Source organism: Dunckerocampus dactyliophorus, chromosome 10 (genome assembly GCF_027744805.1).
Source record: "Dunckerocampus dactyliophorus isolate RoL2022-P2 chromosome 10, RoL_Ddac_1.1, whole genome shotgun sequence".
In the NCBI taxonomy this organism is placed as follows: Eukaryota; Metazoa; Chordata; class Actinopteri; order Syngnathiformes; family Syngnathidae; genus Dunckerocampus; species Dunckerocampus dactyliophorus.
Window position 1 is genome coordinate 6,599,033 of NC_072828.1, and position 15,394 is coordinate 6,614,426.

The 15,394-nt window shown below is 39.2% G+C and overlaps 1 protein-coding gene across 1 annotated transcript in view; it reads right to left on the minus strand.

Annotated features, from left to right (window-relative positions):
* Nucleotides 1-15,225, minus strand: part of rab6ba (RAB6B, member RAS oncogene family a) — a 29,170-nt gene extending 13,945 nt beyond the window's left edge. The window contains exons 1-2 of the mRNA XM_054789616.1: nucleotides 14,928-15,225; nucleotides 2,928-2,986 (exon numbers count right to left, since the gene is read on the minus strand). Coding sequence (XP_054645591.1) covers nucleotides 2,928-2,986; nucleotides 14,928-14,997 — 129 coding nt within the window. The 5' untranslated portion in view covers nucleotides 14,998-15,225. The remainder of the gene's footprint in view (nucleotides 1-2,927; nucleotides 2,987-14,927) is intronic.
* Between the last annotated feature and the right edge of the window lie 169 nt (nucleotides 15,226-15,394).

Here is a 15,394-nt window from a genome sequence, read left to right on the forward strand (position 1 = left end):
GACTGGAGGCGACCATGTTCGTGGCATTCTTCAGGGGGGCGGTCTCAAATTCAACTTACCTATGGACTGCTGGAGGTAGAGTCTGAGTGAGTATTCCACAAAAAAGGGTTTCAAGTACAGTAATCCCTTCTTCATCGCAGCTAATTGATTCCAGACACAACTGTGATAAGTGAATTTCCACCAAGTAGGATTCCTTATTTAGAAATGTTTTAATAGTTAGAGGATAGAAAACCTGTTTATGACCTTCTAAATAAATTTTTTAAAAACATTATTACAGCCCTATAGATGTGAAATAACACCTCTGTAGTCACCTATAGTATATATAAAAGAGGAAATAAGCCGTTTTAGACATAAAGAAGCCTCATACTCATGTGTTGCTGTAAATGTGTTCATGTGCTAAGGCAGTGGTCCCCAACCTTTTTTGACTCAGGGACCGGCTTGTGTTCCCACAAATCTCCCGCAGACCTGGGGGGGGGGGGGGGGGGGGGGGGGGGGGGGGGTATTCGTACATTATAGCGATCTATCTTATTTATTATGTATTGTATAAACCTAAGACATGAATAACATCAAATTAAAAAGCACAAAATGAATGGCGACCCACCATCCACCAGTTCAAGTTCCAGCCAAGTTTTTCCAGAGAGATGATTACATGGCTGTTTGACGTGTGTGGTAAAAGGCAGTGTGCTAGCATGAATTACCTTGAGACAAATGTGCACATTAGCACTCAAAAAGTCATCAAAACTTACCTTTATGCATTCCCACATAGTATCAGCATTTGACACCAAATATGAGGTGAAAGAAAAATGGTAAAAATACAGTACTATTCTATCTGTGTGGCATGAGATAAAGTTAGCACACGCACAATGGACATGCGTCAAGTGAGACGGATGTAACAGAGAGAATCCGGACACTTTTCAAAATAAAACATAAAATAAATGAAATAATGGAAATGATTTTTTCTTTTTGTGCGGCCAGAGGGTTGGGGACCACTGTGCTAAGGGACAGGAAGTGAAGTCAGGGGTTCAGCACTTAGTTTTATCTTGGTGTGGGTTATACCCGCAACAGTCGCTCGTGTTAGGGATTATTGTGAGATCATTCAAACCTGCAATAAAAGCCTGTTGTTCTGGCGATCTAGTCTGGTGCTTGTGTGTCTCACCAAACATTACACTAACAAGGAAACACCTAGTGACTAGTGTAGAATAAATACGTAACGTGTTTAAATATGCATAGTTTTGACTAATAATAAGGCCGTACTCAACCACAAAAGAGCATGATTTATAAAATATCTTTGAAAAACAGTGATAGTGAACCCACAAAATTACTGTATTCTAATAAATTTATAAAACAAATTAATTATAATATCCTGTAGCATCGCTGGGAGTGCTTCCGACTTCCCAGCATGCCTTGCAGCACTTGTTTTGTAAAAAGTTACATGTTTTGCCCTTTGTGCCTTTACTTACCTGTCACATTTGTGCAGTTTTTTTTGCGTTCATGAGCGGCAGGTCCAGAAGAGAGTTGGCGGAATGAAAACATAAATTTTCTTTGTTTTTTGTTAAACACTTGGCCGTAAAAATTGGTTGCTCTATAATAATGTAAAGTATTCCATCTTAAGACTTTAAAGACGGAACTATCCCTCAGATATGTAGTAAAAATGCCAATTTTTATTTTTATTTGGCATTTGTTTTTTATCCTGCAGTGTTTATGTGATTGCAGGGTGTGTTTTATGGTGTTTGTGTGTGTTTGGAGCGTCCCTGTCGGCCAGCATATAATGCGGCTGGAAATGATGACATATGCTGTCCCTGCACAAACATTTATCTCACTGATGTATTAATTAAAAAGATGCATTACACCTTTGGTTGGTCTTCAGGCTGCAGTTGCACGAGTGAGGACCAATTGCATCATTTGTCATGGACAGGAACTGGAAGACAACACACCTCTTAATGTTGTCTCTGGATGAACTTCACTATTCAGTCTTATTTGCCAGCGAGTTTTCTTCTCCTGCACTGCAGTTCTGCATTGGTGGAGCTAATGCTTTGACACGTTGCGTAGCTCATAATAGCCATGCACATACCCCATGTGAACACCAAGTTGAATGAGGACGGAAAGGCTCGGTGAGGTTTATTCCAAATCCCTTTGATTACGATATAAGTAGATATAAGCAGCTTCTACTAGTACATTTTGTGTTGGAAAAAAAAGGGCCTTTTGTGTTGTTTCTGCTTTGAAGATGAACGTTTCAGCTCAAAAAGCAGCAAAGCATTGTGTCTTATCAAGGGACAATACTATAGAAAGTAAACTGAGTATACATTTGAAGGCTCCCCATACATTTATTTGGCACAGCCCCCTCCCCCAAATTAAAAAATTACACTTGGTGCTACCTTTTTTTTTTTTTTTTAATTTGGCACTATCTGTACCCCCTCGCTCACATTCACATTATAGCAATCCCTCGTTTATCACAGTTAATTGGTTCCAGACCTGAAGCCTGAATGCATTTTATTTCTATTTTGGTTAATTTACACATTTTTATGCTTGAAAACATTTAATTTAGGCAAAATTGTACTTAAATTAGCATATTTATGACTAATAACAAGCTGTATTCAACCACAAAGCAGCATGATTTGTTAATCAATATATTTTTGAAATATCGTGATAGAGTGAAGCCACGAAATTTGAAGCACAAAGTGGCAAGGCATTATTTTATTTGGAATGGTTGTCATTACAACTCTGTCCAGCAGATGGCATCGTTACAACTTCATTGTTGTCAGGCCATTTATGCAATTTAGATGATGGCATCATCATCTAGCACCCCAGCACTTTCATAGGATAGTACATTCATACTGCTCCACAAGCTATACACTGACTACTCCTAAAAGTTGACGTCCTGTGGTATTGTCGCTTGGCGAGACTTTTAAAAGTCGTGCATCACCCACCTGGTACGTGTTGTCAAAGCTGTCATACATGAAGCGTGTGATCAGGGAGGTCTTTCCAACTGCAAGAGGAGACACGAGATGTTGTTAACGAGGAGTTGCACTTACGTAGGCTGCAGCGGCTGTTGCAGCTGCCTAGGGAGCTCATTAGCGTGTGTGTGGTGGACGTTGTTGGCCGTTTAGTCCAAATGACAGTGCTGCTAGAAGAAAATATCTGGGAGGGTAAAGCCTAGCAGAATGACAGGAAGTCAACTATCGAATGAAATGGAAATGTATGTGCTCCATATGCTGACTAAAGATCCAGGAATTAGTACTATCCTTACTATGTGCTTGACACATGAATGTTTGTTTCATATCTACTGAGCAGTTACTTCATCATTTAGGTAATCAATCACTGTGAGCACAGAGGGCTGCTTTAGACGTGGCTTAGTCACTGCTAGATGGTCTTCATTAATAAGTGCATGCAGCATTCATCAAATCTATTCTTCTTATACGTCCACAACATACAGTACACTAGCATACAGTTTTATAACAAATGCATATAAACTTTCAAGCGAGGCTCAGTTTCAATCTCTTATCAGGCATCATCAGCGTCAGTGTTGAATTCACAACTCGTGTAATGAGCTCCAAAGAGTTTAATCAAGGAGACTAATTACTTGGCTTTCATATCCACAATGCTAATGACGCCTCGCTAACGTTATCAATGCATCATCTGGTTCACTTAAAGACGCCCTACTTTAGATAAACACACAGGCCAATCTAGCAGGATCCAATGACTGCTTATAGGGCGGAAATTAAAATAATACACTAGGCGGTGACTGTTAGTGATGGATAAGAAGTGTTGAGGCATCAGCAATATCATCAAGGCTTGTATCAGACGGTATGGGCGTGCTTTGTTGGTCTAGCCTGGGTATCATCCACTTTGGGAGCGATGAGCCACCCCTAAAGAGTCCATGAAGGTCTCCTTCAAGGGGTGCTTTTGAGCCAAACTGCCTTTGTGCCAAGTGGTCTCCATACATCCATTAGGCCCGCCACAAATAGATATGGCACTATTGTAACTCACCTGGTCTGCCAGAGAATAAGGCCCTGTCCACATGGCAACATGCTTGGGATTTTTATTTTGGCAGTTTGAAAAAAATGTATGTCCACACAGTGCCAGATTAGTAAATAGCTGCATCCAGACTGGAACAGATCACTGGGTGAAAACGGTGTAATACACAAGGCACACCTACGTGTGGTGCTGTCAATAGACATACAGACAGAACCACGACACACCAAACTGTAGAAGAAGAAAGAAGCATGCGCATAAGACCATCATCTTCCGCTTTCCAAGGCTCTAGATATCTAGAGTTCTGACGAAGAGGAATTACATCATTTATTAATTCATTACTTTGTGAAAAACCGTGATAGAGTGAGGGCGAGATGTTGGAAACGCAAGGGACCACTGTACTTTCAAAAAAAGCGACTCGCGACAAATCTAGCCGACTTTTTCTTAGCTAACTGGGAGACTTTTGGGGACTCTGAAATGAAAGCGTGTATCGTTCTTCAGTGGGCCCCTGACCATCTAAAAGCCCTCACATGTGGCTCTGTCTGTCTTGTTTGTGACTTTAAAAGAAACGTCAAAAATGAAGAGATAGAAGTTTGCAGTTCAGAACATTTTTGTTTTGCTTTTCATGTTTTTTTACTCACTTTTTAGCAAACAAAACGGTGACGTAAACTCAATACCAGCGCAAATAGACTGCTGTCCAGTGAGAAACACTGAATGTTAAAAAAAAAACATTAAATTGAACATATAAACATCTCCAGATAACCGAGAGGACACATCAACAAGTCGGAAGCAATATCTAAATTACGAGGGCAGTAAAATACACTTTTTTTTCGATGGCAAGGAGACACAATACTGTTTACAGATTCACAGATTAGAACAGAAGCATCAAACTGGTTTTCACCAGGTGATACTATTGCACATTTGATTATTAGGAGTTTCATTTTGTATTATTTTACCAACAAACTTACACTGAAATCAGAAGTCAATGTGCCAAGCAGAAATTTGAGTATTGTGTAATTCACTTTAAATGGGGTTTGACAACAAAGAAAATTGTCTATTTTAAGATTGTCTATTTTATCATTTTTTTTTACTTCATATAAATATATTTGAAAAATGTATTAAATTTTAAGAAAGTAATTTAATTTATTTTAAATGAATAATAATAATAATAATAATAATTTGAATACAAAAAAGATTTTCTAGCACCAAAAATAATATAATCAAATGAAATAAAAAAATACGTGTATTTCATTTTATTTAAAGACTCTCGTGGGCCATATGAAACGAAATAACTGCCAAATCTTGCCCCCGGGCCTTGAGTTTGACACCTGTGGATTAAAACAATAAGCAGTCTCCCAATTAGCTAATTAGACCAAAGAAGAGGAAGGCGGCCGATGTGTGTGACAAGAGGGCGTTATTGGAGTTAATAGTATTTAGCAGTAATACAGTGAAAATGAGAGGAAATGTGAATGTTTACTTTGCAAGTCTATTTCGGTGTGCGCCCCTGAATTGTCTGCTTACACTCGTAAAATTTAAAGTTAGGGACCACTGTGCTCTTAAAAAAGTTAGTCTGGAGCCCTGTAGCAGAAAAATGTTTTTTGGAGAACATCATTATATAATGTCAGCCTGTATGTAGTTTAAAGGTTCATAATAAACCATTTTTTTAAACAGTTGACCTTGAGTGATTAGGTCTTACTGTACTTGTCAGGGAGATGCCTTACTGTGGGACTTGGGACTCCACCTCGGCCACATCCTGCCTTGACTGTGGAGTCCTCCATGGTTCAATTCTTGGGTCCATCCTATTTGCTCTTTACCTGGTCCCACTTAGTGCAATATTCAATAAACATGGCATCTCCTATAAATTTTAGACAAATGACTGCCAAATGTATTTGCCACTCACTTAAAAATGACCATGCCCCCCTGACACCCCTTCTTGAGTGCTTAAGCGACGGCAAAGTCTGGTTGGCTCAAAATATTTTCAAGCTAAAATGAAGGGAAGACAGAAGTTATCCTCCTGAATAATAGCGACGCCCTCGTGGACTTGGGCCCCTCAAGAACCATGTCAGTCCCACAGCCACCAGCCTTGGCGTCATAATAGAAAGTGATTTTAAACTTAATAAACAAATCAATGCCGCTGTAAAATCCTGTTTTTATCATCTTCGGCTTTTATCCCAAATTAAATCATTTTTATCTTTGCGACATTTCGAACAAGCCATGCACGCTTTTATTTCATCACGTGTGGACGACTGTAATGCGCTTTTTTAAATTACACTCTCGCTTACAGTTAGTCCAGAACTCTGTGGCACGGCTTTTAACAGGAACCAAAAAGAGGGAGCACATGACCCCAATTGTAGCCTCCCTGGACTGGTTGCCTGTGCGTTTTAGAATTGATTTTAAGATTTTATTGTTTGTTTTTAAGGCTTTGAATGGGCTGGCCCCTCAGTACATCTCGGACCTCATCCAAATTTACACTCCAGCGCGCACATTGAGGTCCGAAGGCCAGCTCCGACTGGTGGTGCCCAAAACGAGACTTAAGACCAGGGGAGGGCCTTTTCTGTAGTCGGCCCAAAGCTGTGGAACACTCTCCCCCCTCATGTAAAAACGACCCCCACACTTGAAAGCTTTAAGTCTCATCTTAAAACCCACTTTTATTCTGTGGCTTTTAACTCGGCGTGAGTCGTGTGGTCTTATATTTTTTTCTTTTATTTAGTTTTTATTCTATTTGATTTATTTATTTATTTTTTACCTACTTCTTGTATTTATTGTTTTTACTTCTTGTTTCAAATATTTTACTGCTTCAAGTATCTTTGTTTTTATTTGATCTTTTAGTTTCTACTGTAGTAATTTCTATTTTTACTTATTATTTATGGTTTTACTTGTCTGTGCAGCACTTAGGAAACAGTGTTTATAAAATGTGTGTATTGTATTGATGCTGGAATCTAGACATCTTAAAAGTGTCTGTAGCTTTAATGCTAATGAGCTGTGTGTGTTCCCAAACAGCACTATTGTGTCTGCACTGGTCCAACGCAATAGATGCCATATATCACATACAATTACGTCACATTAAGGAATGGGACAGGACGACACAAATGTTAGCGACCCCAGCATAGTCATGTGCGCTAAAGTGCTCACATTACACTTATATTATTAATGATGATGCTAGGTTAGCCTTTAATAAAAAAAATAATGATCAAACTTACATGTCACACCTATGTAGCTGATTGACAGGTAGTTGGCAAAGCTCTGTTTTAAGATGTGTAGCAAAGCCTGCCTTTTTTTTTAACAAAGTGGTAGGCGTATACACAGAATGTCTCATCTAGCTAACAGGCCTGTAATGTAACATGAATGTAACATGAGAACGCATCTAGTTCTGATAAATCTGATAAACAGTCATGATAAATGTATTGATTTTAGCATCTTTTGCTTGGTCTGGTTTTTCTTTTCAGGTTTCAACAAGGCATGTTTTCAACAAGGCATGTGGCGATAGAGGGAAGTGTGACGTCGCCACAGTCGGGGTTAGCGAGGACGAAGTCACTGAGTTATCACAGAGTTATATAAAGCACCTGAATCTTTAACATCTTGGAGCTGGCCTGCAAAGTCAACATAACATTTTCTATTCATGTTAGCTGGTGTCACACGAATGGCACTGTTGATGCTAGCCAAGTCTACACAGTAAAAACAACAGATCTCACATTGCGGACGGCAGACATGGATCTAATGAAGTCTCCGTGTGATGCGGCAAAGCAACATGAGGGCCAATTAGCGAGAAGAATCAAGCACCTGCTACAGGACGCCGCGGAGCTCAATTTTTATGATGCTTTAAAGTCCCCCCCACACACACACTTACACATGCACACACGTGTGAAGTGTGAAAGCATCAAATGAGCTTGTTAAGAAATCTCTCATAGTTAAAGCCACACAATCAGTGACGAGTGTGACATGGTAGCTGAGCATGAATCGACACTAAATCCTCACCATTTCTAATGAATACTCTACTGCATTCACAATTCCACCAAACAACCTTCTTCAGTGATTTGCTGAATCATCACACAATTAACTCTGGGCGTGCCTTTTGCTTTTTTCTTGGCCTTTTCATGGCTTCTTTTGTGTGATGCAACAAGGTGGGGGTATTTACTGTCGATGAGAGGAATATACACCTGGGCTTACATGAATTATCACTTGTTATGATGTGTGAAGCATCAGAGGTTAGCTTCTTTTTACACTTGAATTAAAAATGTATGAGGCACATCACATTATATACAAACAGTAAAATAATACAGAAAGAAGAAAGAAAGAATTCATTATTTGCAAAATTAATCAAATTTTTAAAATGTCAAATGTAAAAAAAACGACAAATTAAAGAATGAATTATTTGCCAAATTATTGAAATAAATTGTTAAAAGTACAAATGTAAATAAAGACAAATGAATGAATGATTTGCAAAATTCATCAAATTCATTAAAAAGCAAAAATATAAAAAGACAAATTGAAGAATAAATTACTCACATTTGAAAAATTTAACTACAGACAAATTAATGAATGCATTATTTCCAAAATACATCAAATTAATTAAAAAAATAAAAATATAAAAAGAAATTGAATAACTTTTTTCTAAAATTATTCTAATTAGTTTTTAAAAAGTAAAACTATAAATAAAAACTAAAAAATGATTTGCAAAATTATTCAAATTAATAAAAAAGTAAATAAATTAAATCTATTAAAAATGTAAATAAAACAAATAAAAAATGAATTATTTGCAAATTAATAAAAAATAATGTCATAAAAATATATTTTGTACTGTAATATAGAACGATATGGAAATGTATAGAATTAAAATGAAAAAAATATTTCTGTATATTACAGTAATTAAAATTGTAAAATTATTGCCATTGGATATCATGGAAATATAAACATGTTATTGCTCAAACTGTGGCCATCATAAAAACTATATAAGTGTACAGGTGATGTTTTATGGGTTACGTTCAGGCTTACTTTCTTGGTGCGTGTGTGCAGTGAGATGTCAGTGTTTCATATTCCTGCTCCCGCTGCTGAATCACGGGAGCAATATGCTGCACTGCACAAGGTCCACTCGCTCGTCAAAGGCATCAATCAGTGTGTCTGCAGGAAGCGGCCGCCTGAGCACGCTAACGTTTCCTCACCACAGAGGCGGATAAAGATAAGGCGAGGCGAGCCCATTGATTGTGTTTTATGCATTTCTTGCTCTTGAAGTACAAAACTACCTTCAATCAGCTTCCTGGCCTTGATGTGTAGATATAAGCACACGCACGGGTGACACTTTGATGACGTCAATTAGGAGGAGGTGGTTTGATGATGGAATGTCATTCTGTGGTTATTAACCTTCGACCTGCAGTGCCCATCAGTCATGTAGGAGAGACTGCATTAGTGCTGCAAATGAAATGAACGTTCTCTCCCATCAGGCATGTGGAGCATTTCCTGCAAAGCCGCTGTTTAAAAATTCATGCCATGCAATGACTTGCAAATCCCCTTTGACCTTTTAAATGATGAGGGCTTCCCCCCTGCCAAAGTCCCGAAAGTCTGGATATCCAGTATACATACAGGCATCTAATATACATACATGGCACAATTTTTTAAATAAAATTCAGAATTGGTTAATACAGTAAAAAAATGATTTAAAATAGCATTAAAATGCAGTAAAAGAATTTGAAATAACGAATAAGTAATAAATACAAATATATTATTTAATTGAATTAAAATTGCAGTTAATTGGTTGCATGAGTGGTAAGTGAATTTCCGCGGAGTAGGATTCCTTATTTATAAATATTTTCGTAGCGCATAGAAAAGCTGTTAACGACCTTCAGAATTTTTGATGATGCCTTCTAAACAATTTTTAACATTAGTATTAGAGCCCTCTAGACATGAAATAACACCCCCATAGTCACCTCTACACTCTCATTACCCAATATAGTAGCTGTAATATGGGAAAACAGGACAGAAATAAGACTCGTCACCATGGGTGTTGCAGTAAATGTCTTCCGGAAGCGTGGACAGGAAGAGACATTGGGGGTTTAGAGTTGAGTTTAAACTGGACTACGGCCACAACAGGAGCCCGTGTTATTATAATGATTATGTTATGCTTAGGCCGCATGGTGGCAGAGTGGTTAGCATGTTGGCCACACAGTCAGGAGATCGGAAAGATCGGGGTTTCAATCTCCGTTGGACATCTCTGTGTGGCACCCGTACATGTGTGGGTTTTCTCCAGGTACTTCGGTTTCCTCCCACGTTCCACATTCCAAAATTCCACATTCTAAAAACATGCATGTTAGGTTAATTTGCAACTCTAAATTGTCCATCGGTATGAATGAATGTGAGTGTGTTTTGTCTATATGTGCCGTGTGTTTTGTCTATATGTGCCGTGCAATTGGCTGGCTGTACCCCGCCCCTCGCCTGAAGTTAGCTGGGATACCCTAGTGAGGATAAGCAGCATAGAAGATGTTATGATTATGCCTAAACCTGCAATAAAAGATTGCTGTTCTGGCTATCAAATCTGGTGCAATCTGGTGCAAATCTGTCTTTTTAGTGCCCTATGTATTTGTATATTAGCCATTTTTATGCTTGAAAACACTTAATTTAGGCCAAGAACATGTAAAGCAAGGGATGACTGTATACGTTTTTGAATGTGGCTTACATCACAGATAATTCCTTTCTTCTTTTGTTGTGGACGCTAATCCAAGTGTCACAGGGTTAAAGAAGAAAAAGCAAAAAGAAAAAGCAAAACGGTTGTGCTCAGATTATACCCTTTTGGCTTCTAGTATGGCGAGAGACCTAAAATAAGCTCCCAGTCCTTCAATCAGCTTCTCTGGGCTTCACCAATCCAAACTTCAGTTCAATAAATCCACTTTGGTGCCAAGGCTGCCTTCTTTCAAGGCCCTGCCAATAATCTTTAAACAAATGCCCGTCACATGATAATCGTGGTCTAACCTGCTGCTGCTGCTAAATTCGTGCAGCACAACATTCCTCTCTGGACACAACATCCTCATTTGTGCTGCCTTGAGGTTGCTAATGTACACATTCAAAAAGTGCGTCCCCTCTGGGGTCTGCCAATGACTCCTGTCTGCTTTCCCCAGGCTAGCACTAACACAATGAGACTAACATGGCGTCACACCTGGCTTGACTTGTTAATGTTTCCTCAATGTGTGTGTGTGTTGTTTAGCCTGTAGTCACAAATCCCCATTGGACTACATTGGAGCTGAAATTGATTTTTGCCAACACGGAAGCCTTTGTTGGAGTTTGCCGGCATGTTCATCCATTATTCAGACCTACTGGCAAATGTGTGTGTATGTCTACGCCGATAATAGTGCACGTTCAACACACGCCATTTGTCAACAACACAGCAGCAACAAAACCAATGTTGTAATCGCGGCAAGGAGCAAATTGCTCGATCAGCATTAATAGAGCTGATGAGGTGATTGTAAACAACAGTACGAACAAGTGTTGCATGCTCAAAAGCAACACTTTAAAGCGCACGCAGAGCTGCTGGATGCTCAGAAGGTTGCTGTGTTTTTGTTTTTGAGTTTGTAAAAGTTAGCGCTAGATGTAGCATTTGTTTCTGTGTTGCTATGCGAAATCACCGCGCCCAGGAAGGAAGTTCCATTATTGCTTAAAATGACCAATATACAGCAAAATACTGTAAGTATTACATGCTATCACGAATGTGCCTGTTACTGCAAAGTCACAGTACAGTATGTATATAAAACCATAAAACCTTGTTGGAGGTTTTTAGAGGTGTTTTAATGGTGGGATTTGTCGGCGGAGTAGGTGCGTCCCTTTAGGTGCATTTATTAGCTGCCTCTTTTTAGCTGCTTTTATATCTTTAGAACGCACAGAAAAGAGAAAGACGGATGTTTATGTCTCACATAGGAATTATGGATGAGGGAGAAAATTTTTTTAAAAGTGCAGTTTTCCTTCAAGTAGACATTTAATTGATTTCACGCAGCGCTATTTCATACAGTGGTTAACTTGTTTTTACACTTGTGTGACAAGAAAGAATGTTTTCAACAGCGTCTAACTTGATTAGATGTGTGTGTCGATATGTGACATAAAACATTGCCTTTACATTGAAAAGCCACAGTTTGACCGTGGAACAGATTATATCCATAAACAATGTTTCCTGTATGGACTGTGGGGGGCCTCTGAGGTTCCACTGTAACGTAGAGCTTGACTAGGTTTCGTTTTGCCTTCTTATTGAATATATGTTTAGGTTCTTCTTTTCAGACAAGTTTTAGGTATATTGCATGGTGTTTGACCTTGACACATGATCCCATTTTTTTTTTTAGATACTTCATCATTCATAAATACATGACATAATTTAAAATAGTATTACAATTAATTACAAAAATACATAAATAAAATATATACAAAAAAAAAGAAACATGTCACTGTTTCGCGGATTTTATTTTGTGGAATTTTGGTGTTTTTTTTTTAACAGCATACTAACGCTTTTACAGGCCGAGGTTGGCTCTTTAAGAAGAACTGCATTGAGGAAAGTTGAGTATTGTAGTTCTGTGCTTTAGCACTGACACTACACAATCCGTTCTCCGACGTCACGTGCTGTGGTACTTATTTTTTTAAGTGTATGAAATAAATGGAAAAATAACCATACTTCATATACATAATATATTGGGGGGGTTATTTTATTAGTGACTCTTATTAAATACTTCGTTAGCATGCCTATGCTTCTATCGTCTTTGTTTACCTACACTGAGCTATGTAAAAACTTACGCAAAGCACGCATATCCAGTTACGTATTAATATATAAATAATTACAATAAAACACATAATATGCAGTGATATTTGAATGGAAACAACCATAAGCAGAGATGATGCAATGATGGATTAAACGGGCAGTGGGTCATTTGGTACCGGGCCGCACAAAAAAAATAATTTCCATTATTTTATTTTATTTTATGGATGTTTTATTTCGAAAAGTGTCCGCGGATTCCGTCTCACTTGACGCATGTCCATCGTGCATGTGCTAACTTTCTTTCATGCCGCTCAGATAGACTACTACTGTATTTTTACCGTTTTTCTTTCACTTCATATTTGGTGTCAAATGCTGATCCTATGTGGGAATGCATAAAGGTAAGTTTTGATGATTTATGGAGTGCTAATGTGCACATTTGTCTCAAGTTAATTCATGCTAGCGCACTGCCTTTTACCACACACGTCAAAAAGCAATGTAATAATCTCTCTTTTGTGCTTTTAATTTGATGTTATTCATGTCTTAGTTTTACACAATACATAATAAATGATCGCTATAATGTACGAACCCTGGGAGATTTGTGGGAACACAAGCCGGTCCGTGGGTCAAAAAATGTTGGGGACCACTGATATAGAGGACTCTGAGTTTGCTTTTGTTTTTTTTTTTAAACGGAGAAATGTCATCCATCCAAACCTCTTGCTAGCAAATGCTTTTGTCTGTATTTTTTCAGTGGTGAAAAAAACTTTTTAAAAAAACAAGAAAAGAGGGCTTATAAATGATCCACTTGCAGCATGGATATAAGCAAAAAAGATCCATTATGTTGTAATTTCTCAAATCTTTTTGAGAGTGGGAGCAGGGGGCCGTATATTACTGCCGTAAAATCGATCAAAGGATGGTGTAGATTACACATGCCTAACATGTGACGGCCGTAAAACTGTAGATATTCTGCACATGCGTACAACCGATTGCGTTTCCTGTACAGAGTGCGTAGTGACAAGCACGAGGCCGTTGTGTCTCTCTCTCTCGCTCTTCTGTCTGCATCGCCCATTGTCTTCTGCGTCCTGATTGATTGACAATGGCCTACAGCCAATCTCCTTCGTCTTGTTGTGGTCATGGCTACCAAACTAGCTAACTGTGTCAACTGCTTGCTAACCACCAATACTCTAAACAACAGAAGAAACAGAACAAGCTAACCGTGTAACTATGAATGCTGTACGGTTTAGTTTTCTGCCCGACAAAACCCACAATGTCGACTATACGTTCTGCATCCAAAAGGCAGAGGAAGCCAGCCATCGCACAAAAAGTTGGACTTTTGGACATGCTGAAGGAAGGTAGAAGTTGCAGCTGTAGGGCACCATTACGGAATCAACGTATCTTCGGTTCAACAAGTAAAAGTAAAATACGACGAAAAAGTAAGTTGGCTACTTCGCAGATTTCACTTATTGCGGGCTATTTTGGGAACCTATGCCCCACAATGAACGAGGGAACACTGTAGTAATATACATATATTAAAATTAATACACTAAAGTAAAAAAAATATGAAAATACAGTACATAACTTATGGACTTACATAACTTATAAAATGGACTTGGCCCTGCTGAGCGACGAGACCAACGTGACACAGAGGAGCAACACGGTTAGCAAGTCACTGGAGATGCGAGGGCCCTGAGGACAGCCTGGAGGATGGAGGACCAAGTCTGAGCTTGTGCAGGATGCTGAAGTGAAGGTCCATTTTGGATCTTAATGGAGCCTTCCTTCTCAGGTTCTATCATGGCTGACTGACAAGCAGGGTGTGTCTCAGTACACACACAACTTGCTCAGTCCATCCTCGGCATCATCATCATCTGACCTCCAATCCACTTAATCACATGCTAATGACAAGCCAACACAAACAGCTAGCTCAAACATACATAGTGAAGCTACATGAGCTGTGCAAGATGCGCGCTCGCGCGCACACATGCACACAAACACACCTTATTCGCCCTCACAAAACTAAAAACCACAGCTTTAATATTTCTCAGGACATGTCCCCCACTTGTAAAAAAAAAAAAAAGAGATAAGTGTAATTTTTCCAAGAGCCAAAATGACGAGCGAGCTCGTTACTCAAAGACGAACTTGGTGACCGGCTAGCAGGTGCATAATAAAACCAAGTCATCACGTGACCACCAAAAACACCTCGAAGTTTCCCCAAAGGAGGTTAAAAAAAATATCTTACCACTCTGCTCGCCCAGAAAGACGAGTTTGAATTTCCTTAAAGGGTTCCCGAAGTCGCTGGCCAGGGACATGTCGGCGAGGAGGAAGGGCGGCTATGGACGCCGGAGGACGTGATGAGGATGAGCTGCTGGACGTTAAAGATGCTGGAGAAAAAAGGCGGTGGTGTTGCCGCCTCTCTCTCTCTCTCTCTCTCTCTCTCTCTCTCTCTGTCTCGGTGACGGTGACAAGCCGCCGATGAACCCGGCTGTGACACTCCGGGTGTTTGTGGGACTTTTTTCCTCTCCTACCCCCAACCTACTCAATTTGCGCATGCGTCGTCGCCGACGTTCTACGAAACTCTCCGAAGATATGCAAGCCGAACTATGACATGACGTCATCTGAAGTGCCTCACAAAGGTTATCATGACGTTTGGTTTTAGTCAAGACATACTTTGTGATGTTGTTTTTGGGCAAAACTGACGCGTGCTTT